Source organism: Benincasa hispida, chromosome 4 (genome assembly GCF_009727055.1).
Source record: "Benincasa hispida cultivar B227 chromosome 4, ASM972705v1, whole genome shotgun sequence".
NCBI classification, from domain to species: Eukaryota; Viridiplantae; Streptophyta; class Magnoliopsida; order Cucurbitales; family Cucurbitaceae; genus Benincasa; species Benincasa hispida.
In genome coordinates, this window is record NC_052352.1 from 13,295,383 (window position 1) to 13,323,363 (window position 27,981).

General features: G+C 39.0%; 1 protein-coding gene across 4 annotated transcripts in view; it reads left to right on the forward strand.

Annotated features, from left to right (window-relative positions):
* Positions 1-27,981, forward strand: part of LOC120075294 (probable pre-mRNA-splicing factor ATP-dependent RNA helicase DEAH4) — a 32,816-nt gene that overhangs the window by 1,355 nt on the left and 3,480 nt on the right. For all 4 annotated transcript variants that reach the window (XM_039028528.1, XM_039028526.1, XM_039028527.1 and 1 more), the window contains exons 5-14: positions 143-195; positions 429-545; positions 6,809-6,900; positions 6,985-7,071; positions 8,213-8,427; positions 8,504-8,596; positions 8,990-9,113; positions 20,890-21,037; positions 22,910-22,979; positions 24,419-24,579. In XM_039028528.1, the coding sequence (XP_038884456.1) occupies positions 143-195; positions 429-545; positions 6,809-6,900; positions 6,985-7,071; positions 8,213-8,427; positions 8,504-8,596; positions 8,990-9,113; positions 20,890-21,037; positions 22,910-22,979; positions 24,419-24,579 (1,160 nt within the window). The remainder of the gene's footprint in view (positions 1-142; positions 196-428; positions 546-6,808; positions 6,901-6,984; positions 7,072-8,212; positions 8,428-8,503; positions 8,597-8,989; positions 9,114-20,889; positions 21,038-22,909; positions 22,980-24,418; positions 24,580-27,981) is intronic.

The following is a 27,981-nucleotide window of genomic DNA, read 5'->3' on the forward strand; positions in this document are numbered from 1 at the left end:
CTTTTTTTCTCCTCGATGTAATTGCTTCCTTAATGAAAAGCTCTAAAAGGGCTGTAGGTTAATTCCCATATATCACTCCTTTGTATCCACTTTCAGACTTTCTTAATTAAATACTGAAGAAGTTGCATTGACTACGTGCTAGATATACACACCAAAGAACCAGAAGGGGATGTTCTCATTTTCATGACTGGACAGGTACTTTTGTTTTCATTATTTGTTATATATATATATATAAATAACCAAGCTTTCATTGAGGGGGAAAAAAGAAGAAAAAGAGCATACAAGAAAGAGGGTCCACAAAAGATAGAGGCAACCTGAAGGAAAGGCCTCCAATTGAGCAAGATGAAACTAATTTCCATTCTTGAAACTCTATCGGGCATTTATTTTCAGCTAATTGTTTCTTTTATTAAAATAATTCATTTTTTAAGGATGATATAGAGAAGTTAGTATCAAAGTTGGAGGAAAAAGTTTATAATCTGGAAGAAGGATCTTGCATGGATGCTGTAATTCTTCCCCTTCATGGTTCATTGCCACCAGAGCTGCAGGCAAGTAAACTATTTTATTTCACTTAGAAATTGATTGAGGCAAGGTTGAATTCTTTATTTATCATTGGTCTAAAAACATAAAATATTTTGGGCTATTGTAGAGTTGTTCTCAAAACTTGTACTTTTATTTTATTTTATTTTATTTTTTTTAAAAAAATAAAACTTCACCACAAACAGTTTTCTTTAGTTATTTGTTAAAAGTTACAATTATAGTTGTTTGATGATTATTAGTGATTGGAAGACCCTCCTGTATAGCTCCCTTTGGGGGCAGCTTCAACCCCACCCCTAGGGTATTGTTTCTTATCATTTTTTAATAATAATAATAATTATTATTATTTTTATCAGAAAGTGCTAGGTAGATCCACCTTTTTTTTGTGGGGGGAGGGGAGGAAACGAGTCTCTTTATTGATAGAATAGTGAGACAAAAGCTCAAGGTACAAGAGTATTATACAATGAGCAATAAGGCTAAGGATCAACGGGCGCATCCGGACATCTCAACTAGATTGACACCCCCATAGCGCCATCATCATATCCAAAAAACAAAACACAAAACGGACTAGATTGCGGCTGGAACTCAACTATTACATCAGAAACAACTTAACCAGACCAAACCGTACAAGAATTAGAAACAAGAAAGAACAAAAAGTGAAAAGAATCAAGAAACAAAAAACAGCAGCTGAAACGAAAGGCATAAAGTCTGCAATTAAGGTGGAAAGATAAAAGCTCTCCAATTCAGGTTGAGCTCTTGGATACCGTAACTTTCAAAATGTTTGGAGAGGATGCACCAAGATGAAGCATTGCGACGGGCAGTTTCAAAACGATCCAAAAAACCAATTGATTTGCCATTGAACATCCTTTGATTTTTTCCAAACCATAATTCTGCCAGTAATGGGTGGGGAGATTAGATAGGATAGAATTGCATAAGGTAGCTCTTCCTCCTCTTGAAAGATTAAATCTTTTCCATTTATCTAGTTTTGCATGAACTTTATCTGCCACCGGTTCCGTAAAAGAGGATTGCTTTGGGTACCCACCCAACGGTAAGCCAAGATAAAATAAGGGGAGATGTTCAGCCTTACAATTCAGATTTGCAGCCATGGTTAACGACTCGTTCTCATCCACATTAATACCATGTAAGGTCAATTTGTGCCAATTTACTTTTTGACTAAAACACCATTAAGAAAACTCTACTTCTTGCTTTAGCTTGGCAAGCATAATGCTGTCATACTTGCAAAATAATAAAGTATCATTCGCGAATTGGAGAATGGAAACGTGAATCTTTTCTTTTCCCACCATGAAGCCTTCAATTATACCAGATTGAATGAGTCTGTTCACTAAAGCGCTCAACACTTCACTAACAAGGAGGAATAGAAAAGGTGAAAGGGGGTCACCCTATCTAATTCTCCTTGTAGCAACCACTCTCCCCCTTGGTCTTCCATTGATGAAGACTGAATATCTAGGGTTTTTGACTCAACCCATTATCCATTCAATCCATTTCTGACCAAACTTCTTATTTCTCAATACTTTTTCTAAGAAATCCCAATCAACATAGTTGAAGGCCTTCTCTAGATCTAACTTAAGGATCCACCCTTTCTTCTTTTTGGCCTGATAATCCTCCACCAATTCATTAGCTATAAAATTGGGTCAAATATTTGTCTTCCTTCAATGAATGCACTTTGGGATGGAGCAATGACATCACTTTTTTTAGCCTCTCGGCCAACACCTTAACAATGACTTTATAAGTCAAATTAGTTAAATTGATTGGCTTGAAGTCCTTAAGAGCAACAACTATTTCCTTTTTTTTTTTTTTTTTTCTTTTTCTTTAGGCAGGTGTTTTCCTGAACAAATGCATTAATTCTTCCATTTTTGTAGAATTCCTCAAATATGGAATGGAAACTCGACTTTACTAAGTCCCGAAATTTCAAAAGAAACTCAGCTGTGAATCCATCAAGACTAGGAGCTTTGCGTTTTCTGAGATTCTTGACGGCTACCTTGATTTCTGATTCTGAAAATTTGGTTGTAAGCAACAAATTCTGGTTAGAGGTGATACAAGGCCAATCAAAGTTCAAAGGAATGTGCTCCAACCCGGGCTTCTAAGGTATAGATTTTCGTAAAAATCCAGAATTAAGCTTTCAATTTCTCTAAATGATTTAGTTGGCACCCCTTGATCGTTTACCAATTCAGTAATTAAATTTCTTCTTTTCCATGCTGCAAGGAATCTGTGAAAGAAGCTCGTGTTTTCATCTCCCAATCTTAACCAATTCAACTTACTTTTTTGAATTAAGTTAATTTCCTCCATCCTATACAGTGATATCAATTCGGCTTTCAAGGAGGATCTAAGGTCATTTTCAGTGTCTGAGAGAAGAATCGATTCAGCAAGAGCATCCCATTTTTCAATTTCTTTTAATAGCCCCTCTTCTTTTCTTCTTTGTTTATCTTGAAAGTCAGTATGTCATGCCTTAACTGCTGTTTTCACCTTTCTCAATTTGACACTAAGAGCAAAACCAACCCATCCACCAGAATCACAACTCATCCATGCTCTTTCAATGATTTTACTACATTCCTTGTTAAGCAACCAACTATTGTAGAATCTAAAAGGGGAGGGACCCCAACTGAAGGAGCCGGCCTTAAGTAATAGAGGAAAGTGATCAGAAAAAATTCGGGCTTGCCTATTAACTTTCGAGCTTTTGAACTCCTCATCCCAAGCTTTAGTGATGAAAAACCGGTCAATTAAAGATCTTGCAACACAATTTCCTTCTCGAGACCAAGTGAACCTGTTGTTGCAAAAAGGGACCTCCAAGAGTTTAGCTTGATCAATAAAATCATTAAACCTTCTCATACCTTTAGTGTTTATGCCAACTGGGAACCGTTCATGAGCCCATCTTGTGATATTGAAGTCCCCACTGATGCACCAAGCTTCCATACAATAATCTGAAAGGGAAAGGAGCTCGGGCCAAACAAATTTCCTCTCCTTATAATCATTAGGACCATACACGTTTGTGATCCAACAAGTTCTTTTACATAAAGTAATACACTTAACTGATAGCGAATGCCCACCCTTCAACGTTTCAACTACCATTATCTTACTCATATCCCACATTGTCAATATACCACCTGACGTGCCAAAAGATTCCACAAATTCCCAGCCTATATCCTTTGGGATTTGATGAAATTACATCGAAGTTTTCTTTCTTTGACTCTTGAATTAGCACTAAAATAGGATTATGCTTTTTCAAGAATCTTTTGAGAGGCAATCTCTTGTTTGCATCTTTTAATCCTCTCGTATTCCATGACACAATTTTCATTATTATTCAGAAAATTTATAGAACTCTGCCTCCATTGTCGATATTCAATCCGAGACAAGTCTGCAATCGGTGACTACGGACTTCAAATGAGCTGGAATTTCAAAGGATTGAACTAATGAGGGGCTGTCAGAAGCTTTTTTATCAGTTAATTTTTCTTCCTTCGTCTGAAACAGGGCATTGAGGTTTGTCTCTAATGGCCCCTCTTGTCTCAGCTCCTCTGGACCTTCATTTTTATCAATTCGACCGGCTTCTTCACTACTTACGCTGAAAGGAAATTCAAGGAATGCTTCACCCTTTCTTTTTGAAGAAAAAACTGAAGTGTGGCTTGGAGTACCTCTAAAAAATTTTACCCTTCAAGTTAGGCAAGGAAAAAGTAGTGTTTAAATTGTAGAGGATGAGAGGATTGAGAATCTGACCTGTTAACTTGAGTGGGGACTTGAACACAACTTGCTTCCAACAGATCCAAATTTTGCTCTAGTAATAGCTTGGCTTTGGAAAATTTCTTCTTAGAAGACTCCTTCGAACGCTTTCTTCTGACAAAGTGCTTAGGAAATGATTTGAAAGGGTACAAGGAACACCTTACTTTTGAATGACATTTAGCCTTTGTTCGGGTCGTTCTAGACACTGCCTTGATCGAAGAGGAGATAGCTAAAGAGGAATTCACTTAAGAAAATGAGGAGCTACTTGAACTCTTTTCGAAGGACGCTTTGTTAGGTACTTAAATGGCAATAGAAAGAGGTGCCAACGGTTATGATATAACAGGGGATGAAGTCTTGCTATTGGAGGAGCTTGGAATGACTAGAGTGGGGCTGAGTGTCGATTGGACTCCTGTTTTGGGTATGTCAACCGATTTGGCCCGCAATGGGTCTAATTTTTTATTTGCTACATCATTTAAACTTGGATTCTCATTGGACATAAAAAATGGTTCAGCCGTAAACTTCTCTTTCCTCTGTAAATGAGGCGCTTCGACTTCCTTTGATGAGTTCACACCGCACTTGGATCCCATCATCGAAACTTTTGTAGTGGGAAGAGAGCTCTAATGAGAAGAAGGTGGTTCTCCGACCATCTTCCGGTGATCTTCCTTCGACCTCATAGCTGCAAAAGGATTTCTTGAGAATCCTGGCTTCGGTTGAACTGAAGTTAGGAAGGCCCATTCTGGTTCCAAGATGTTTAAATCAACCCCTTCATCCTTTAAAACTTGATTTAATCTTGCTAAATCTATCGGGTTTGAAAAATCTTTAATGAATAAATCTCCTTGGACAAATTTAGGTTCTTCAATAGCTTCAATATCACTGAAATTAAGGAAGAAATTACCACGGTTTTCATCTCTCAATTCAATTGTTGCCGGCATTTAACCGCGTAAATTTGGTTTAACTTTAACCTTTGCTTCCGAGCAGTTGATCAAGTTCAACGTATCTAAAGAAATGCTTTCAAGCCCTCCAAAATAAGCTCCCATTGCGTTAAAAATGTTATTGTTCCAGCAATCGAGAGGCAGATTTTTTATGGAGTTCCAACCACCAAAACCTTTTACTACTTCTGGTCTATTATGCTCGAGGCTGCTCCATTTTTCAAGTAGAAGATGGAAAGGCCTGAACTTCTGCCACTTACCTGGGTTCTCAACCAACTCGTCCAGATTTCCTGAAGAGATTCTAATAATTGGCTTATCTACGATCAGAGGATTAATGAAAACCTTAGTCTGAAAGTAGTCCTCCAACAATTTTGCAATGTCCTTCCAATCATTAAACACAAACAGCCTTGATACCCATAGACTACTGAAATCTTCCTTGATCACAATCTTATTTTTATGAACCCAAATTGAGGAAATGCTTTGTTTTGTTAGAAATGGAGTGCTATGTTTTGCTGGTACAGAAATAGGGGCTCGCTGCTCTTCAGAAATTTGGTGGTTATTTTGGGGAAAAACAATCTTGTCCATGTTCAGCTGTTCTACCACATTCCCTATAGTGTTTTTTGGAAGCAATACTGGTAACTCAACCAACCCCACCCTTGACGGCAACACAACCTTTTCTCTTCTGTCCTGGTTAGAAAGCTTTTCAGCATACCAGAGAATGACCTCCAACCCTGAAACTGCGGACCCATCGACACATGAATGAATGAACGACCACCGGAAGCAGGCCAAACAACACATCTTCCACGAAGAATTTTTCTTCTTCGAACCATATGCAGAAGAAAGAACCATTCACTTTGCAGCTTTGAGTTTCCATTTTACGAATTGATATAGGAACAGTGGAGCATGGAAAACAATTCTGGCCGAAATTGCTGTTGGAGAAGAGAAGGTGATCGGAGGAGGGAAGAAGGGAGAGGAGAGAGGAGAGAGCAAACCTTAGATTCAACCTTCTTTAAAATGTTCTTAAATAAAAATGTAAAATAATTTGAAGAAAATCTCCCAAACATGCCCAAATTTTGGTACTTTGTTTTGGGCAGTTACTTTGTAATTTTAATTTTCATGGAGGATTTTGTTTTCTCTTGCATTGTTGCGAATATCCATTAACTGATATAATACTTTATTTTATATCCTTAACCTTGCTTTAGGGACAAGAGTAGGAGATTAATAAGCCCACGTGCCTTCATTTTCTTGACCTTAGTTTATCACGTATGATTGTGCCTCCAATGATAGCATTTACCTCCAATCATTCTTGGATTTCTAATTATTCTCCTCCCTGGGGTTTACTTGATAGTTGGATCCTATAACATTTTGATATTACGTCATACTTTTTCATGCAGTGCAGGCTTACATTTTGATATCACATCATACTTTTTCATGCAGTGCATGCTTAAATTTGAAAAACAGAAGATTAAAAACAAAATCGTTACCAAACTTGGTCTTAATGATTCTTATTTAAAAGTTAGAGAAGCATAAGAAGAAATGATGTAGATGTTACATGTAGGAGCGATTCAGTTTTCACGATACTTTATGTCTGACGCATCGTCTTTACCGCCCAGGTGCGTGTATTCAGTCGTCCACCTCCAAATTGTAGGAGATTTATTGCAGCAACCAATATTGCTGAAACTTCTTTGACTGTTGATGGTGTTGTGTAAGTAAATTAGGTAAATCTCTTTGGAAGTTCTTTATTTTTAATTCATATTAAACTGCATCCCAACGATGAGCATGTACATAGGTATGTCATCGATTCTGGTTATGTCAAGCAAAGGCAATACAACCCATCAACTGGCATGTACTCCCTCGATGTTGTACAAATTAGCAAGTATGTACTCTACTTCACTGACTATTATTAAGTTCTCTCGTTGGAATGTTTTAAAGCTAGCTCTTAATGAAAGTTATGTTTCTTATTAAAAAAAGAAAAGATGGTTGTCATTGTCTTTTGCCTCTCTATACTCTTTGCTGACTGTGTTCGATGCTAGAATTTGGCCGAATAAATGATCATCCTGGAATTATCCTTTAAAATTCCCTCATATTGATTTGTTTATATATTATAAGACTGGTGGCAAAGTTTGGTGCCTCTTTGTCTTTGGGCAATTGGTTTCCAAAGACCTCTGGGAAATCTCTTGTAACTATGAGCATATTTTGCCATCTGGCGTCAAGATCATGATGGGGAAGGGTGAAAATACCAAATTATGGATCCCTTTCTTCTGCTTTCCCTGACCTGATCTCAATGCAATATCCAACAGAAAAGGTCTAAAGATCGGCCAAGTGTGAAATCCCCGACTCCCTCCAACTATTCTCTTATGGCCACCTTTGGATTTCTCCAAGACCTCTCTTGCAGGTTAACGCCTGTGGAAAATAAATGAAGTTGGAATTGTGACACCTCTAGTTCCTTATGTTTCAAGTTTATTTTTGAAGACATCAATGACAATGACAATGACATATCTTTGCAAATGGGTGTGAAAGGACAAACATCCCATTGCATTTCTACACACTTCTGATATATATGCAAGCGTAAACTTGATCTTATCTATTTTTAGCTGCCCCTGGCCCTCAACTTCGAGATTTTCCTTCTGGATGATTTTGGTTGTTTTGCTTCTGTTCCCAATAACATTCCAACCTAGTCGGCCTCTCTCTTAAGAGGACAGACATTCTTTCTGGATAGAGCTAAGTTATATATATATAGACAGCAAAGCTTTTCCTTATGTGGAAAACTCCTGTCTCTCTGTTTTTTTTTTTGGCAGTAGTAACTGATTTTGTAGCTGCTTGGTGTAGGCTCAACAATTCCTTTTCTGGAACTATATACCGTATATTCACTTTGGTCTGGTTGGAACTTTCTTGTATTTTCCCCAACTTGAGATGAGGGTTGCCAGTGGTAGACTTTGTACAATCTGTATTTGCTGAATTCACGTACACGATCATGTACTGGTTTCCTCATCTTGAAATTTATGTCTTGGGCATAGAGTGCAAGCTAATCAACGTGCTGGGCGAGCTGGAAGAACACGTCCAGGGAAGTGCTATAGGATGTACACTTCCATGGATTATCAAGAGGAGTTATTGGATGTAACAGTTCCTGAAATACAACGATCTTCTCTTGCTGGCAGTGTCCTTTATTTGAAATCATTGGACCTTCCAGATATTGATATTCTGAGATTTGATTTTCTTGATCCACCTACCTGTAAGTATCAATTGAGTTCTACAATCTTTCTTGAGTGCAGCTGAATATGATAACTAAATCTAACTGGTTTTGGCAGCCGAATCTTTAGAAGATGCATTGAAGCAACTATATCTTATTGATGCTATTGATGAAAATGGATCTATCACTAGAATTGGGCAAACAATGGCTGGTACTACTCTCAATAACTACCGCTATCTAATTACTTCATTTTGTGCTTATGGAGTTCATAAACGGTACATTCTTATTCATGATTATGATTGCGGCAGAATCACAATCCTGCAATTTAGGTGTGGGTGTTTTGTCAAAAAGGATGACATTGTATTCATATTGTATCTATTTCTATCATTGCTGAATTAAGATTCTGTTCAAGCTTCAATGCTTTATGTTGGTTTTTTGGTGTACAAGTTCTTTTTGTTTGATAACTGATAGATGTACGGGATAAAAGAAAAAACGACAGTTATACTGCAATTATTTCTCCTTCTTATTAACTCTTTTTGCATATCTAATTGTAGGTCAAACAATTAATCAGTTTTGGTGCTACTTTTTATGATCTCTTGTGCAGAGCTTCCATTAGAACCTTCACTCTCACGAACATTGATAGAGGCAAATGAGTATGGCTGTATATCCCAGGCTTTGACTGTTGCTGCAATGTTATCTGCAGAGACGACCTTGCTTCCTGGTCACAGGTATATTGCCATTACAAAATTCATTTGAATTCTGTCCGTCTGTAGACTTATTACCATAGACTATGCACTGCCAGTTTATCTGATTTTCTTTGAAGTCCCCAACTTCTTTGATGTAATTCATATGTTATTTCAGTCTATTTAGGAGCAAATTTGTGTCCTGCATATTTTTATTTTTTCATTCCACCTAATTTTAACTTTTTTTCGTTCTCAATTTGATGAAATCTAGTGAGCCATTTCTATACAAATTAGTTTGTAGTGTCAACGAAATGATCATACAACCTCAGAATTTATCTCATGGCCATTGCATCACAACTTAGAACAATAACTATCATTGTATGGAACTACATATGTTGATGTACACCGCTCAGTTTCCGATTGTACTGTTTGGCCAATAAAATCTGAACTGTCTCACTTGTTATGGAGGCTTCATCGTTGTTTTCCGTTGAAAATAGGGTTATTAACCTAGGAGCATTTATATAATTGTGTAGACCCCTAGGGTTTTCTACTGTCTATTTATACAGTGTGTCCCTATGTATTCAGTGTGTTAGATAATAAGAAAAGTCTTTATATCGTGGTTTTTCTCCCTGTACTAGAGTTTCCACGTAATCTTGTTGTTCCTCTCTTCCCTATTCTTTATTTTTAACATGGTATTAGAGCCTAGGTGATAAAACCCTAGCCGTTATGGAAGAGAATCAACCCCAATCTTCTTCTGCTGATCGGTCTTCGAGTTTTGACATGAAAACGGCTATCCGAGCAGCTGTAAAAGAATGTTTTCAGGATGCCCTACCGGAGTTACTTTCTGCTGTCCAGTTGCAATCATCGGAAAGTCGCCATTAGTGGGAGCCATCACATCAGATCACGCCGATTGGGTCTCTCCACGCAGAAATGAGCCGAACTCAGGAATCGCAGGTGGATCGTTCGGTTGCGATCGAAGCAGGCCGAGAAGAACAGACAAACAACGGTCTGGGAAGAATCGACCAACGGGTGGAGTATCAGGTCACGACCGGAGCTGGCCGCGAAGAACAGACGACCTATGATCGGAGCCATCACGAACAGGGCAGAATCGACAGCCTCGGACGCGAAGAGTAGGCTTATCGGTCCGATTTGAGTAGGGTTGGTACCGGTCTAGAGTAGACCGGGCCGTTCCGGGTTGAACCAGGGCAGACTAGCGATGGGCGGACCCGATTTTTTGATTCCCGCTCCGACCTGATGGTGTTTGCGCCGGCCGATCTTTCCTCCTTCACAGCCCGACCTGATGGTTCTTCCACGTTCACAGCCCGAGGTTTTGTGCCGGTCGATCCTTCTTCCTTCACAGCCCGACCCGATGGTCCTTCCACGTTCAACGCCCAAAGTCTTGAACAGCCCGGCCGACCAGCACCTATTCCAACCACTTGTAGTTCAACCCGTTACCCAGACGATGTGAGACAAGGGTTGGCTTACCTACAACAACAGATTTCTGATTTGGATAGATGTTTGATGAAAATCCTCAACCGATTTATACAGAAAATCCGATAAGCTCATTACCTGTCTCTTATACACATCTAGATGTTTATAAGAGACAGGTGTAGTTCAACCCGTTACCAGACGATGTGAGACAATGGTTGGCTTACCTACAACAACAGATTTCTGATTTGGATACAATGTTCGGTGCAAATCCTCAACCGGTTTATTAGGAAAATCCGATAAACTCATTACCTATTGTGCTTAATGTTTCTTACTTATTTGGTTCGATGGATAATTCTGCAGGATTTATCGTAGGGGAAAAATTAAATGGCCAGAACTATTTCTCCTGGTTCCAATTAATTCGGATGGCCTTGGAAGGGCGTCACAAGTTTGGATATTTGACAGAGAAAATTCCAAAGCCGGCCCCAGGTGATCCACAAGAACGAATTTAGAAAGGAGAAGATTCGTTGTTATGGTATGTGTTGGTGAATAGTATGGAACCCCTGATAGGAAGACCACTACTATATGCTGCAACAACCAAAGATATTTGGGAGGCAGTGCAAGATATATACTCTAAAAGACAGAATGTCTCTCGGCTATATACACTCCACAAACAAGTCCATGAATGCAAACAAGGGTCCATGGATGTTACTTCTTATTTTAACAAACTGTTAATGCTGTGGCAGGAGATGGACTTGTGTAGAGAGATTGTCTGGAATTGTCCACAGGATGAGGCCCAATATTTGAAGATTGAGGAAGCAGATCGTGTTTATGTGTTTTTGGCTGGATTAAACCCAAAATTTGATGGTGTCCGTAGTCGGATATTGGGCCAGTGCCCGACTCCTTCACTTAGAGAAGTTTGCTCTGAAATACGAGAAGAGGATTGGTCGTGTGCCATGAATAATACCATTCCTACTACTGATGCAGCTGCCTTCGTCGCCAAGCCGTCCGATACTGATGGTGATAAAAAACCTCCACCTGTTTGTGAACATTGTAAGAAGCTTTGGCATACAAAGGACCAATGTTAGAAATTATACGGGAAGCCCCCAAACAGCAGACGACGATAGTCTCATGACAAATCTAATACTAGTCGTGCCCTGGTAAGTGACTCAGTAGATGAACAAACTCAAAAGCAATCTTCTGGTGATAGTAAACACAACTTGAGTACGGTTGGGATGAGTGCAATTGCATAGTCTGGTAATTTCCCTTCTTTTGGCCTGATTAGTATAAATGGTAAAAAACCATGGATTGTGGATTCAAGGGCCATTGATCATCTTACGAGTTCCTCAGAGTTATTTATGTCATATAATCCAAGTGCTGGTAATGAGCGTATTCGAATTACAAATGGGTCTTTTGCCCCTGTTGCGGGAAAGGGCAATATCTCTCCGTTTAATGGTTTAATCCTACGTGATACCTTACATGTGCCTAAATTATTGTATAATTTGTTATCTGTCAGTAAAATGACAAGAGATTTGAAGTGTAAGGTGATTTTCTCACCAGATTCCGTTTTGTTTCAGGATCTGAAATCGGGGATGACGATTGGCACTACCCGGCACGATAGGGGACTATACTTCCTTTCTGACAAAGCTTCCTCTAGGAATGATCACCAAATTGGGTTTATGTCTTTAAACTTCTCTGTTTCTAAACATGATGTTATGTTATGGCATTTCCGCTTAGGACATCCGAATTTTCAATATATGAAGTATTTATTTCCTCATTTATTTCGTAATGTTAGTACTTTTTCTTTTAATTGTGATGTGTGTATTCGTGCCAAGCAATATCGTGTTTCTTTCCGTTCTCAGCCTTACAAACCCTCGAGTCCGTTTTCTCTTGTTCATAGTGATGTATGGGGTCCCTTACCGGTTACTACTTCCACTGGAAAACGGTGGTTTGTCACATTTATAGATGATCACACCCGTCTCACCTGGATTTACCTTCTTACTGATAAATCTGAAGTGTCCTCTGTTTTCCAATAGTTTTACACAACTGTCGAAACTCAATTTAAAATAAAGATTGAGATTTTAAGAAGTGATAATGGGCGAGAATTTTTTAATGCCTTATTCAAGGATTTCCTTGTTTCTAAGGGTATTGTCCACCAGAGCTCGTGTGCTTGCACTCCGTAACAAAATGGAGTAGCTGAGCGTAAAAATCGGCACCTGGTTGAAGTAGTCCGGTCTCTTATATTATCCGCCACTCTTCCGTCGTACCTCTGGGGAGATGCAGTTCTCACTGCTGCCCACCTCATTAATCGGATGCCCTCTCGTATCCTTAATCTTTATACTCCTTTAGAATTGTTTAAAGAGTTCTTTCCAACTACTCGATTGATTCTGATGTTTCTCTTCGGGTTTTTGGTCGTGTTGCTTTGTTCACTCCCATGGTCTAAATTGCACGAAATTTACTCCCCGTGTTCAAAAGTGTGTCTTTGTTGGATATCCACTCCATCAATGTGGATATAAGTGTTATCACCTGTCATCTCGGAAATACTATGTCTCCATGGATGTTACCTTTCTCGGGGATCAGTCGTTTTTCCCTGTTAGTCATCTTCGGGGGGGGGAGAACATAAATGAAGAGACTAACTGGTCATCTTATGCTATTCCTTTAGAGTCAACGTCCATTCAAACCTTGTCTAACCCTAGTGCTAAGCATGATAGTCTGGTCCTTCCTACCAATCAAGTTCCTTGGAAAACTTACTACAAGAAGAATCTCAGGAAGGAAGCAGTATCACCTGTTGAACCGGAACTGCCGGCTCCAGTGCAGGAGTCAGACCCGCCATCAGGTCTAGGTACGTATATTCCTAATGATGTTGATATATGTATGGAGACTGATAAAGGTAGGCAAGACAAGGGGGAAGGTAGCAGTAATACTAAAAGAGTGATATAAGGGAAAACTGTAGAAGATGAAATGATTGAAACTGCAGAGAATGAAATGATCCTTGCTAATGATGATGTGGAAGATACTACTGAAGTTTCTGATACACAGAAAGTCAATCATGGTGAGGAGCCTGGAGAGGCGAAAGAACGTGATGCATCACTTGATCTTCCTATAGCCTTGAGGAAAGGTACTCGTTCATGTACTAAATACCCTATGCATAGTAATCTGGTATCCGAGTTCAAAGCATTTACTACTAGCTTGGACACTGAGGGGTTCCAGATAACATAAGTGTTGCAATGAAAAAACCAGAATGGCGGTCTGCTGTTATGGAAGAAATAAGAGCTCTGAAAAAGAATAGAACCTGGGAACCAGTAACTTTGCCTGAAGGGCACAAGACAGTTGGATGTAAATGGGTGTTTACTATAAAGTCCAAGTCAAATTGGACAATTGACTGGTACAAGACTAGACTCGTTGCAAGAAGCTTTACTCAAACCTATGGAGTAGATTATTCTGAAACTTTTTCACCTGTGGCTAAACTTAACACGATCCGAGTGCTTTTGTTAGTTGCTGTGAATAAAGATTGACCTCTACACCAACTTGATGTTAAAAATGCGTTTTTGAATGGGGAACTTGAGGAGGAAGTCTATATGAGTCCCCCTCTCGGGTTCGAGAGTCAATTAAAAAATAAGGTGTGTAGATTGAGGAAATCACTATATGGATTGAAACAGTCTTTGAGGGCCTGGTTTGACAGGTTCACAACTTTTGTGAAAACACAGGAGTATGGTCAAGGGCATTCCGATCACACTCTTTTTATAAAAAGATCAACATCTGGGAAGATAGTTGTTCTTATTGTCTACGTTGATGACATTGTTTTATCTGGGGATGATGATGTAGAGATCACGAGGCTAAAAACAGAGATGACCAGAGAGTTTGAAATTAAAGACCTCGGGAAACTAAGATACTTTCTGGAAATGGAAGTGCTCGCTCAAAAGAGGGTATATCAGTTTCTCAACGAAAATATACTCTTGACTTGCTAAAAGAAACAGGTATGACTGGGTGTAAACCTGTTGACACACTAGTAGAATACAATGCAAAACTTGATGATAAGAATGATAGAATTCCTGTTAATAAGAACGGTATTAGCGGTTAGTTGGGAAGTTGATATACTTGTCTCACACAAGACCAAATATTTCTTATGCAGTAAGTGTTGTGAGTCAGTTTATGCAAGTTCCTTGTGAGGATCATATGACAGCAGTTGAACGTATTCTTCGGTATCTGAAAGGAACTCCTGGTAAAGGCCTAATGTTCAGGAAAACCGATAAACGATCTGTTGAAGCCTACACTCGTTCTGACTGGGCAGGGCCTGTTATTGATAGAAAATCGATGTCTGGGTATTGTACGTTTGTCTGGGGAAATCTAGTCACTTGGAGAAGAAAGAAACAAGGAGTTGTTGCTAGAAGTAGTGATGAGGTTGAGTATCGGGCCACGAGTCTAGGGATTTGTGAAGAAATCTGGTTGAAGAAAGTATTATCAGATCTCCAGCAAGATAATGAGCTTCCAATGAAATTGTTTTGTGATAATAAAGCTGCCATCGGTATTGCAAACAACCCAGTTCAACATGAGAGAACTAAACACGTAGAGATAGACAGACACTACATGAAGGAGAGGTTAGACAGTGGAAACATATGCATCTCTTATATTCCTTCAAACCAACAAGTTGCTGATGTACTTACAAAAGGGTTACTGAGACAAAATTTTAATTATTGTGTAAACAAGTTGGGTCTTGTTGATATCTATGCTCCAACTTGAGGGGGAGTGTTGAAAATAGTGTTATTAACCTAGGAGCATTTATGTAATTGTGTAGACCCCTAGGGTTTTCTACTGTCTATTTATACAGTGTGTCCCTGTGTATTCAGTGTGTTAGATAATAAGAAAAGTCTTTATATCGTGGTTTTTCTCCCTGTACTAGGGTTTCCATGTAATCTTGTTGTTCCTCTCTTCCCTATTCTTTATTTTTAACATTTTCAAGTGCCATTATTTGAGAACTTCCTCTGTTGTATCAGTTTATAGTACATTAGTTTGTTTTCAGTTTGTTTTTACACTTTTGTTAAAGTCCTTCATTTTGGGAATAATACGAGATCAATTAAGTTTCTACAATTGGTTCACACCAAATTTGGTATCAGAGATGGAAGAACCTGGATCTGATGGCAGGCAAGAAGCCAACCAACAGCAACAACCCCGATGTTGTGGACAAAGAAGCAACTTCATCTGCTGCCTTGTCACCAAGGGCCTTGACGCGATGCATGTAGTCCGTTGAGGAAGCCATTGATGGTATTCACTGAATGTGGGAGAGAATGACCTTACGTTTGGATCAAATAGCGGGCAACTTCAACAACTTAAATCCTGAGCCGTAAATCCAAGAAAATCAACCAAGAAACATTTTGCCACCCCAAGAAAGATAGAACCCGATTGCGCCACAACAAATTCAGCCAAGAAACGATCAAGAATTGGCGTTTTTGTTCCAAGAACGACCAAGACGACAAGTTTACCCGAGGAGGAATAATGAGGATAGAGATTCTTCTAGCGAGGATGAAAGAAGGATGATAGGATGTCTTGGACGGTGGAGAGCTAGAGCATTCAATCAGTACCAGCCAGGCGAACAAAGCGAATATAAGGTAGACATACCTTCAGTGGCAAGAGGGACATCGAAGCTTCTTGGAATGGGTTTAAAAATGTAGAAGGGTTCTTCCAATATGCCAATACTTCGGACCACAAGAAGGTGCAATTGGTAGCCTTAAAATTCCGTGGGGGAGCATCGGCCTGGTGGGAGCAAGTGGAAGTTAATAGGTTCCGAAGTGGGAAAAATCCTATCACAAATTGGGAGAGATTAAAGTGGATGATGAAAGATAGGTTCTTGCCAACAAACTATGAGCAAATATTATACAACCAATATCAGAATTTGCGCCAAGGGACAAGAGCTGTTGCTAAATATACTAAAGACTTTTATCGCTTGGGAGCTCGAGTGAATTTACCTGAGAATGAAAACCACTTGATAGCAAGATTTGTGGGGGCTCACGAACAGATATCAAGGAGAAAGTAAAGTTACAATCTTTAGATTTTTTCACTGATGCCATTTCCTTGGCAGAAACCGTCGAAGAAATGAATGAAACCCAAATAAGAAGATATTCACGGAGAAACCAATGGGAAGCCTCTTCTAGCGGACTAAAGAAAAATACAACTCCACAGAAGGGACCATCAGGATCCAATGATGAGGGACTGCCCAAAAACAGAGAAGAAATTCCTATAACCCAAAAAGAAACAACCTTTGAAACTACCAAGAAGAGTACCAATACCTATGCAAGGACAACACTGGGAAAATGCTTTCGCTGTGGCAAGAATGGACATTTGTCCAACAATTGTCTTGACAGAAGAACAGTGGCTATAGTCGAAGATGAAATTGCTTAGATGAGGGAATAGATCTTCTAGCACCAAACGAGGGTAACAATGTATGATGTGTGCTCCAACGGGTACTTTTAACTCCGAAAATTGAAACTCACCTGCAACGGCACTCATTGTTCAAAATGAGGTGTACGGTGAAGGGGAAGGTTTGTAACATCATCATCGACAGTGGGAGTTCCGAGCATATAGTTTCTAAAAGGTTAGTCAACACTTTTAATTTGAAAATGGAACCTCATCCACATTCATACAAAGTAGGGTGGATAAAAAAGGGTGGTGAAGCTTAGGTAAACAATGTGTGCTCGGTGCAATTCTCCATCGGAAGTAACTACAAGGACCAGATTGTATGTGATGTCTTAGATCTGGACGTTTGCCATATTCTCCTAGGCCGTCCATGGCAATATGATCGACAGGCTACTCATAAAGGAAGGGAGGATACGTATGAATTTATGTGGCATGATCGAAAAATTGTTCCTCTACCATTACATAAGACAGACATTATTCAGTGTCCTCATGGGGAAGCAATTCATCATAGAACATGAAGATGTGATGTGGGGAGTAATTGTTAAAAAGAGATATAGATCAAAGGAATAACGAAAAATTTCCAGAACAAGTTCTGGAGTTGCTCAAAGAATTTCCCAGCATTGTGAACCCACCTTTAGGCCTTCCACCATTGCGTGATATACAACATCAAATAGATTTTGTTCCAGGGGCTTCACTCCCTAACCTTCCGCATTACAAGATGAGCCCGAGTGAGTATAACATTTTACATGAGCAAGTTTAGGAGCTGTTAGAAAAGGGATGTATTCAGCCAAGCATCAGTCCATGTGCCGTACCAACTCTCCTTGCCCCAAAGAAAGATGGTAGATGGCGTATGTGCATGGACAGCCGAGCTATAAACAGAATTACTATAAAATATAGATTTCCTATACCACGAATTGGTGATCTGTTGGACCAACTAGGTGGTGCTTACATTTTTTCCAAGCTCGACCTCTGAAGTGGATATCATCAAATCAGAATAAGACCAATGAAAGGTTGTTCGAATGACTAGTTATGCCATTTGGCTTTTCCAATACTCCAAGCACATTCATGAGGTTAATGAATAAGGTTTTTCTTCCATTCCTTAATAAATTTGTAGTAATATACTACTTGTATTCAGCAATACTTTACAAGAACATTTACAGCATGTACACACTGTCTTCTCAACTTTATCATCACATCAGTTGCACATAGACACCAAAAAATGTGTGTTTTTTACTACAGAAATTTCATTTTTAGGATTTATTATTGGACATAATGAACTTAAAGTTGATCCTAGAAAGATTGAAGCCATTTCGGATTGGCCAAAACCATCTACTATAAAACAAATTCAATCTTTTCTAGGCCCAACATCATTTCATAGGAAATTCATTCGAAATTTCAGCACCGTAGCTGCTTCTCTAACTGATTGTCTTTGAAAAAATAGCTTCCAATGGGGTAAGGAACAGGAAGACAGTTTTTCAAAACTTAAACAATACCTTTGTAACAGCCCTGTTCTCGAACTTCCAGATTTTACTATCCCTTTCCAAGTGGCTGTGGATGCTAGTGGGGTAGGCATAGGGGCAGTCCTATCCCAAAATAACCATCCTATCGAATACTTTAGTGAAAAATTGATCATGGCACATCAAAATTGGAGTACTTACGAGCAAGAATTCTATGCATTAGTTAGAGCCTTGAAACAGTGCCTTGAAACAGTGGGAACACTACTTGTTGCATAAAGAGTTTATTCTCCTAATTGATCATTTTTCCTTGAAGTATTTGCTAGAAACAGGTTAGTAGAATGCACACCTGATGGTTATCTTTCTTACAAAGATTTGACTTTGTCATCCGACATCAGGCGGGAAAAGATAATAAAGTTGCAGATGCTTTAAGTAGAAAAAAGGAATTACTAACTGTTTTAGCAGGGGAAATCACAGCTTTTCATCACCTACCTGAGTTATACCCCACGGACATCGACTTTGGAACAATTTGGTCCAACTGTTCCAATCACATTAATTCGGGTGATCACCACATATTTGATAACTTTTTATTTAAAGGAGACTGCCTATGTATTCCTCACACATCTCTCTGTTAAACATTGATCAAAGACCTACACTCGGGAGGTCTAGCTGGACACTTTGATATCTCCAAAACACTGAACCTAGTTTCTGCACATGTCTTCTGGCCCCAAATTCGAAGAGATGTCCAAAACTTTGTAAAGCGTTGCTACATCTGCCAAACAGCAAAGGGAACTTCAACAAATGTTGGAGTCTATACCCTTCTTCCCACCCCAACTTCAATATGGGAAGACCTTTCCATGGACTTCGTTCTTGGCCTACCAAAAACACGAGCACATGATTCAGTGATGGTAGTGGTTGACAGGTTTAGTAAAATGGTACATTTCCTACCTTGTAAAAAATCACATGATGCTATCTATATTACTAATCTTTTTTAGAGAAGTAGTTCGCTTACATGGCATTCCAAAAACTATTGTATCGGATAGAGAGATTAAGTTTCTTAGCCATTTATGGAAGACACTTTGGCGGAAATTCAACAACTCACTCAAATATAGCACAAGAAGTCACCCCCAAACCGATGGACAAACAGAGGTTACTAATAGAACGTTGGGCAACTTAATTCGATGTTTATGTGGGGATCATCCCAAACAGTGGGATCTTGTTCTTGCTCAAGTAGAGTTCGCCTTTTAACTTCATGAAAAACTGATGAACAAAGAAGTGTCCCTTTGAAATCGTGTATACCAAACTTATTTAAATGTTGACCTTGCTAAACTTCCATCTTCCATTGTTCTTAGCAGCGAAGGTGAAGAAATGGCAGAGAAAATTGTTCGTTTACACCAAGAAGTTCAAGCCAACATTGAACAAGCTAATTCCTCCTATAAAAAGGCAGATGACCAGCATAGACGTCTTCAAACGTTTCGTGAGGGAGATTTGGTAATGGTACATTTAAGGAAGAGCAGATTCCCAGCGGGTACATACAACAAGCTTAAGAACAGAAAGCTAGGCCCTTTTTAAGTTCTTAAGGATTTTGGCTCCAATGCCTATCGTTTGGATTTACCGTCAGATCTACACATCAATCCTATTTTTAATATAGCAGATTTACATCCGTATCATGTTCCGGATGACTTTCAATTAGCTACTTGACTGCTTGGATATGATGAGGGTGCTATGGGGTGTCAGATGTCCTGGTGCACCTACTAATCCTTTAGTATTTTTTCCTTTTGTATTATCTTATTATTTCGAGCCTTTATCATTTGAACTCGAAGATGAGTTCATTTTAGGAAGGGAGGAATTGATGTATTAGATTATAGTACATTAGTTTGTTTTCAGTTTGTTTTTACACTTCTGTTACTAATCAGTACCTAAATCAGTTTGTAAGTCAGTTTGTAACTAACTCTAGCCTATAAATAAGGGCTAAGTCCTTCATTTTGGGAATAATACAAGATCAATTAAGTTTCTACAATTGGTTTACACCATCCTCATAAAATTATGAGGACTATTAACTTTTCAATTTTCTTGAAGTGTCATTGACTCAATGGTGTATAAACCAAAGGAGTTTTATGAATCAATTCTGAAAATCTTATTCAAATGAAAGGTTCAGCCCTTATTTATAGGTAAGGGTTACAACTTATTCTAACTAATTAATTTTGATTGGTCATCAACTAATCTCGATTAGTTGTCAACTAATCTTGACCAAATAAACAAGTAACCGGTTTAATTAAATCTTAAAATCCCTAACTACAAGTGATACATCAATCATTCTTAATATTAAGATAGGTGCTGATCCGTACATCTTTTATGGTTTATCCATTGAATATATAGAATAGAACCTACACATTGACAATAGAATGTGTGAGTTTGTATTCAGCCTCACATCATATTCTTATGATCGTTGGTTACACGACATTAATGAAGTGAGCATGTCTGGTCTTTGATCCTCTCAGTGATGATATTCCTGCTTTTTCCTATAGAAAGAATGCTGATAAGAAGAGGAAGCACAGGTCCTTGGACCTTCCTGATGGCTCAGGCTGGGGTGACCACATCCAGTTGCTACAAAGCTTTGAGCTCTGGGATCAAAAGAATTATGATATTAACTGGTGCAAAGAGCACGATTTGCAGGCAAGTTCAAATATTCTGATTCTGAAATCATATTCATGCTAGGCGTTAACTGTAAGATAGAAATTAGTAACCAAACTATATGGCCTGTACATGCTATGGGAGAATTTTTAAGGAATATACAATTGGGTGAAATTTTTGAATTAGATCGTACTACTTTGAATTCCCATGAGGTTTTTCGTAGCAGTCCAAGAGGGCTGGTTTACTTTTGGGCATGCTTTGTTTGCCTGTAAAACTAGGATAGATAAAACTTATCCCATTTTTATAATTTGATGGTTGGCTGTTTCCTCACTTTCCAGTGGTCATCTAATAGAAAAGAAAATGGGGAAAAAAAAAGAGAGAATTCAGAATTTTATTGATGAGCTCCATAGGCACTTCTTTGAAAAGTTTGGTAAGAAAGAAATAGGATAAATTTCGACTGAAGAGAAAAGGATTTTTGTGATTTTTCTGTTAAAAGAAAAGAATTTGCCAAAGAAATTTGTTAGGGTAAAAAATGGTACTTTTTTCCTCTTCTAATGCTCAAGATCCGTCTATTGAATTTTATGGATAAGCTAGTAATTCCCGTAACCTATGAAGCACGGATGTGGACTCAAATATGCCCATACATCAATTTCTGTGAAACTTGGACGCAATATGTTGGGTACACATTTTTTTTTTGTATGTGTGTACTTTTTTTCGTTGAAAAATTATATATTGATCTTTTTAGTACTTCCCAATCATAGTATATAAAAGATATAAAGTTAACCTAAGAAAAAAATGTAGTTAAAAAAAACATAAAACGTAAAATGTCAAGTCAAATGACAATAGTACAAAATCCATAATTCCACGTTTAGCAAAACAAAGCACCATAAACTAGAGTAGGGTCTAAAGACTTTTAGATTAGAGAATAAATTGAGGGAGGCTGGAAATTTGCAAACTATGGTGAAGTGTCTTTTGGCGACGATGAGGGAAAGTGGAGACTGGAGAGTGAATGTACTAATGCATGTCTGACTTTTCTACTTCGTCCTATTTTCTTTGAACATTTTATATTCTAATCTTAGGACTTTTCATTTAACTTGATTGTGTCTTAGCACGTTGGAAATTTAAAATAATAATAATTAAAAAAGATTCGTATTTTTGCACGTTCATCACGTCTGACACATGTTTAACATAGACATTACCCCTAGTGTTTGTGCTTTATAGGTCATAGCAGTAGTGGGTTCTTTCATGTACCTTGTAAAACTGCCCATCACACTATGGAGTTGCTGAAAGCAGTGCTAGATTTAAGTCAATACAGGGTAGCTAATATCTCTAAACCAAAAACATTTTGTGAATGCCCACCATAGGACATGTGAGCATCCTACAATAATCAGAACACAGAAATTTTATTTTTGGCTATTCTAAAATGTTTCTCAATATACAAATTCACAGAAAAAAAAAATGAGAAGGAAAAAAAACCAATTAATTTATTAAGGAGAGTAAGGTGAATGAGGTGAATGAGGAAGTCATTTTATAAAGGGAACAGGGAGGCTTCTCTCCCTAATCATCCTGTGTGCTTTCATATCAAAACCTAAGAACCATGAGTGGAATTCACATGGGTTTGATCTAAACCCAAGATTGATGAGTGGACAACAGAATACCCACATGGATTTGGCAATTAACTAGGACTTCTTATTTGGAGCGCTTACCTTCTATTTGGAAAATAAGAAACATGAGCGCTTACCTTCCTTCTTTAATGTCTTCTCTTACTAATGATTTTCATGTTCCCTATGAATAAAACAGAACAAAACAAAGCAGAATGAAAGTAAATAAATAATTAGGAATCAACCTCTTTTCCTTTGAAACTAAGTAAATAATTAATGGTGGGAAATTAACTGTCAGAGCTTACTATTGCAGGTAAGAGGGATGTTGTTTGTCAAAGACGTACGAAAACAGCTGTGTCAAATAATGCAGAAAATAGCCAAAGGTTGGTATTATTTCTGGTTTCACGTTTAAAAAATTAATGTGAAAATATTGACTCCTAGTTTCTGGTTTAGGAAAGATGACACAAAGGATGGTATGAAATATGACTCCTTATAGTTTGTTTAGAAAACGAATTTTTATTTGTTTTTAATAATTGGAAACCACTAGTTTTGTGTTCAGCAATCATAGTGATGGATGTCCCGGTTGGCTACTTGAAATATCAAATTTAATGTATTACAGAGTTTAATCAAGAAATCCTTTGGTAAATACTGTAAAGACGATCATGAAGGCTGCAGATCATGTTTTTATGTGTTCTGTAGCTATCTAACTGTTGAAGAAGATTCTCAACTTTTTCAAGCTACAGATTATCCCTGGGACTTGGGAATATGAAGGACCGTTTTTATGCTAATGCCAACAGCTAAGAGGCCATCTTTTAGGGAAGAGCCAAGATCTTATGGCTGAATTGGTTAGAGGGAAATTATCGAGCTTTTCACTATGAAGAAACAGAAAATTTCAATTAGTAAAGTGTGTTTGTATGCGTTTGTGTCTTTTTTATTTAAAGAAACAAAAAAAAAATAAAAAAAAAATCTTCATGAAATAAAAAATTACAAATAAGTAACGAGAGTTTGCATGGAAAAAAGACCAGGAAGCAACATGAAACGAACAGTAAACCAAGAAGATCCAAAAGCAACTAAACAGACCATTTACCCAAACAACTAGATTTAAAGACCCTCCTATGTCCTTAGCAAAACAATCCAAAACAGCAATTATATCATCTAACAATTTGTGAAGTGTGTTTGTAACTCCTTTTTCTTGGGTTTTTTAGTGACACATTTTGTTTCCTGTTTATTTTTTTTGAAAAGGAAACAATTCATTGATTTAAGAGAATATCGAGCAAAAGCTCAAAGTACTAGAGGATTATACAATGAGCTAAATAACAATCGAATACCAAACATATTTTGTTTCCTGTTTATATCTGACAAACATTTATGCTATCTTTTAGTCTTTGGCCTTTTCTTTTCCTCCAATATTATAAGCACCCCACCACCTTTCCAAGTTCACGAAGCTTGAAATGAGGGATTACTGTATATCAGTCAAGAAACTTGTTGCCTTTGCCTTGGCCATTATCTTAGAAAAGTTGGATTTTCTAATGTCTCAAGTAGTTGGTTCAACCTAATTGGCTCTGAACTGAATATTATCATCTTCAATTCTAGGGTGCATACCTCAATTTCCAAAGCATGGGAACCAGCCAAACTTGAGCCTCAGGTTAACGTATTGAAATTCTATTTAGTGTCCCCCCAGGATTTTGGTGGCTGTTTAAGGATATCTGAAATTGGCATGTTATCTTGTTTATTATTTTGTTTAGTTATTATTTTTCTTTTCTTCCAGAGGTATGATTAAGATTATTCCCTCTAGTTTCCTAATTATTCTAGTGAAACACAGGATCATTGGACGTATGGTCATACAGAAACCAAAAGGAGAGTCGAGCAGAGTACTGGAATTTGAGGAAGGCTTTATGTGTAGGTTATGCCAATCAACTTGCAGAGAGAATGGTTCATCACAATGGCTATCGAACTCTTAGTTTTAAGCCCCAAGTCGTTCAGGTATGTACAGTATATGTTTTTGTTGGAAATAGGGTTTTTTACTCTAGGGGTATTTTTGTAATTGTCTCACCCTAGGGCTCTCTACTGTCTATTTATTCACCCTGTTCTCTTGTATTCAGTAGATCAATTAAAAATAATAAGAAAATATCTGTATCGTGGTTATTCTCCCTATTTTAGGGTTTCCACGTAAACTGTGTGTTGGTTTCTCTCCTTTATTATTTTCATCATGGTATCAGAGCAAGGGGACGAAACCCTAGCCATTATGGAAGAGAACCATCCACAGTCGCCTTCAGCTGGTGGATCTTCGAGTTTTGATATGAAAACTGCTATTCGGGCCGCGGTAAAGGAGTGTTTTCAAGCTGCCTTACCGGAATTAATTTCTGCCGTCCAGTCTTGGCAAGTCAACAGAGAGCCGCGGTCAATGGGGAGCCGCACACGGACAGATCTGAAAGAATACGCAAACAGAGCCGATCTGCCTCGTCTCCGCGCCGCTGTCGACTGATCCGGCTCAGATCAGTACAACCGCAGCAACCCCTCAGACCCACTGCAGGAGCGGATCAGATCTGGCTCCGATCGGCGGACGGTCCGCATCTACAGCAACCCTCCGGCAGACAGAGTCTTCTTCGATATAGCTCCCGATCGCGCCTTCGACCTGCAGATACTTGACGAACAGGCTGGGCTTCCATGATCGCGTCTAGGGTTCAGGACCTTTCGACAGCTTCCGAATCGTGCCTAGGGCTTCGGCTTCGACCTACAAAAACTTGACCGCGCCGCGTACTAGGGTTTTCGCGTCAGATCTGGCGAACCCACTCGTTTGGGCACAAGGAGGAACAATCGGACCTCTCTGATTCTGCCCTAGGCGCATTCGACCAGCGGCAGCCCGACAGCCACCTCGAGCAGCACAACCGGCCGGGATCCTCTTAGCCGGCGACCATCTTCCCGCCGGCGACATGTAGTCAGTCAGCCATGGCAGCCCAGTTTCCAGTTGCTTGTAGTTCGGTTCATTACTCCGACGATCTGAGAAAATGGTTGGCCTCTCTGCACCAGCAGATTTCAGATCTCGATACAATGCTTGGCACAAATCCCCAATAACCTATTTGTCCAGAGAATCCGGTAAACTCGTTCTCTATTTTGTCCAATACAACTTACTTAACTGGTTCAATGGGCAATTCTACAGGAATTCTGGTCGGAGAAAAACTAAATGGGGAGAATTATTTCTCATGGTCCTAGTCGATTAGAATGGCCCTAGAAGGAAGGCACAAATTCGGGTATCTGACAGGAGAAATTCCGCAACCTATCTCAGGTGATCCTCAAGAAAGAATCTGGAAAGGGGAGGATTCTCTGTTACGATCTGTTCTTATCAACAGTATGGAGCCCCAGATTGGCCGACCTTTACTGCATGCAACAACTGCCAGAGATATCTGGGAGGCAGTCAGGGACCTGTACTCGAAACGACAGAACGCATCCCGGTTGTACACGTTACACAAACAGGTCCATGAATGCAAGCAAGGGACCATGGACATTACTTCCTACTTCAATAAACTATCAGTGTTTTGGCAAGAGATGGATTTGTGTCAGGAGATTGTCTGGAACTGCGCACAAGATATGGCGCAATATTTGAAACTTGAAGAGGCAGATCGGGTTTATGTGTTTTTGGCTGGATTGAACCCAAAATTTGACAGTGTTCGGATTTGCATATTGGGTCAACGACCTACCCCGTCTCTCAGAGAGGTGTGTTCAGAGATTCGACTAGAAGAAGACTGATTACAGGCTATGAACAATCCTGTGATAGCCTCTATTGATGCATCAGCCTTTGTTTCAAAGGCGTCCAATTCCGACAGTGATAAAAAGCCCACACCTGTCTGTGAGCATTGTAAGAAGCCGTGGCAATTATGAAGGACCAATGTTGGAAGCTGCACGACAGGCCCCAAACAGTAAGAAACGACAGTCACATGACAGATCAAACTTCGGGCGTGCTCTTGTAAGTGATTCTGTTACTGAGAATACACAGCATCAGTCCTCAGCCGATAGTAAGACCAATTTGAATGCTGTCGGGTGATAGTGCCATTGCTCAATCAGGTACATTCCCATCTTTTTGGCCTTATTAGCATTAATGGCAAGAAACCCTGGATCGTAGATTCAGGGGCCACAGATCATCTCACTAGTTCTTCAGAGTTGTTTGTTTCTTAGTGTCCGAGTGTGGGGAATGAACGTCTCAGAATTGCAGACGGGTCTTTTGCCCCGGTTGCAGGAAAGGGAATACCTCCCCGTTTGATGGTTTTGTTATTACGTGATACACTTCATGTGCCTAAAATCTCAATATAATCTTTTATCGGTCAGTAAAATTACAAGAGATCTAAACTGTAAGGCTATTTTCTCATCAGATTTTGTTGTGTTTTCAGGATTAGAAGTCGGGGATGATGATTGGTACTGCCCGGCACGATAGGGGGCTCTATTCCTTTCTGACGATGCTTCTTCTAGGAAGGATCACAACATTGGTTTTATGTCTTTAAAGTTTTCTACTTCTGAAAATGACTTTATGTTATGACATTACTTTAGGATATCCGAACTTTCAGTATATGAAAATATTTATTTCCGCATTTTATTCCGCAATATTAAATAAGCGTCTCTAAATTTTGATGCATGCATTTGTGCCAAACAAAGTCATATTCCATTTCGTTCTCAACCTTATAAGCCGTCCAGTCCCTTCCCCTCATTCATAGTGATGTCTGGGAACCGTCATCAACTACTACCTCTACTGGTAAACGTTGGTTCGTCACCTTCATAGACGACCATACACGCCTTACTTGAGTGTTCTTACTCGCCGATAAGCCAGAGGTGTTTTCTACCTTTAAACAATTTTATACCATGGTTGAAACCCAATTCCATGCCAAAATTGGGATTTTGAGGAGTGATAATGGACGAGAGTTCTTTAACACCTCTTTCCATGACTTTCTTGTGTCTAAGGGAATTGTCCACCAGAGCTCGTGTGCTTATACTCCCCAACAAAATGGAGTAGCCGAGCGTAAAAATCGCCATCTGGTGGAGGTTGCCCGGTCTTTAATGTTGTCTGCCACTCTTCCGTCCTACCTATGGGGGGATGCCATTCTTATAGCGGCTCACCTCATCAACCGTATGCCTTCTCGTGTTCTTGACTTTCATAATCCCTTGGACCTTTTCAAAGAATCCTTTCAGACTACTCGCCTGATTTCTGATGTACCCTTCCGTTTCGGCTGTGTCGCGTTTGTCCATTCCCATGGCCCAAATCGTACCAAATTCCACTCTCGTGCTCAAAAATGTGTTTTTGTTGGGTACCCTCTTTACCAACGTGGGTATAAATGCTATCATCCGTTCTCTCGAAAATACTTTGTCTCCATAGACATTACTTTCATTGAAGACCAA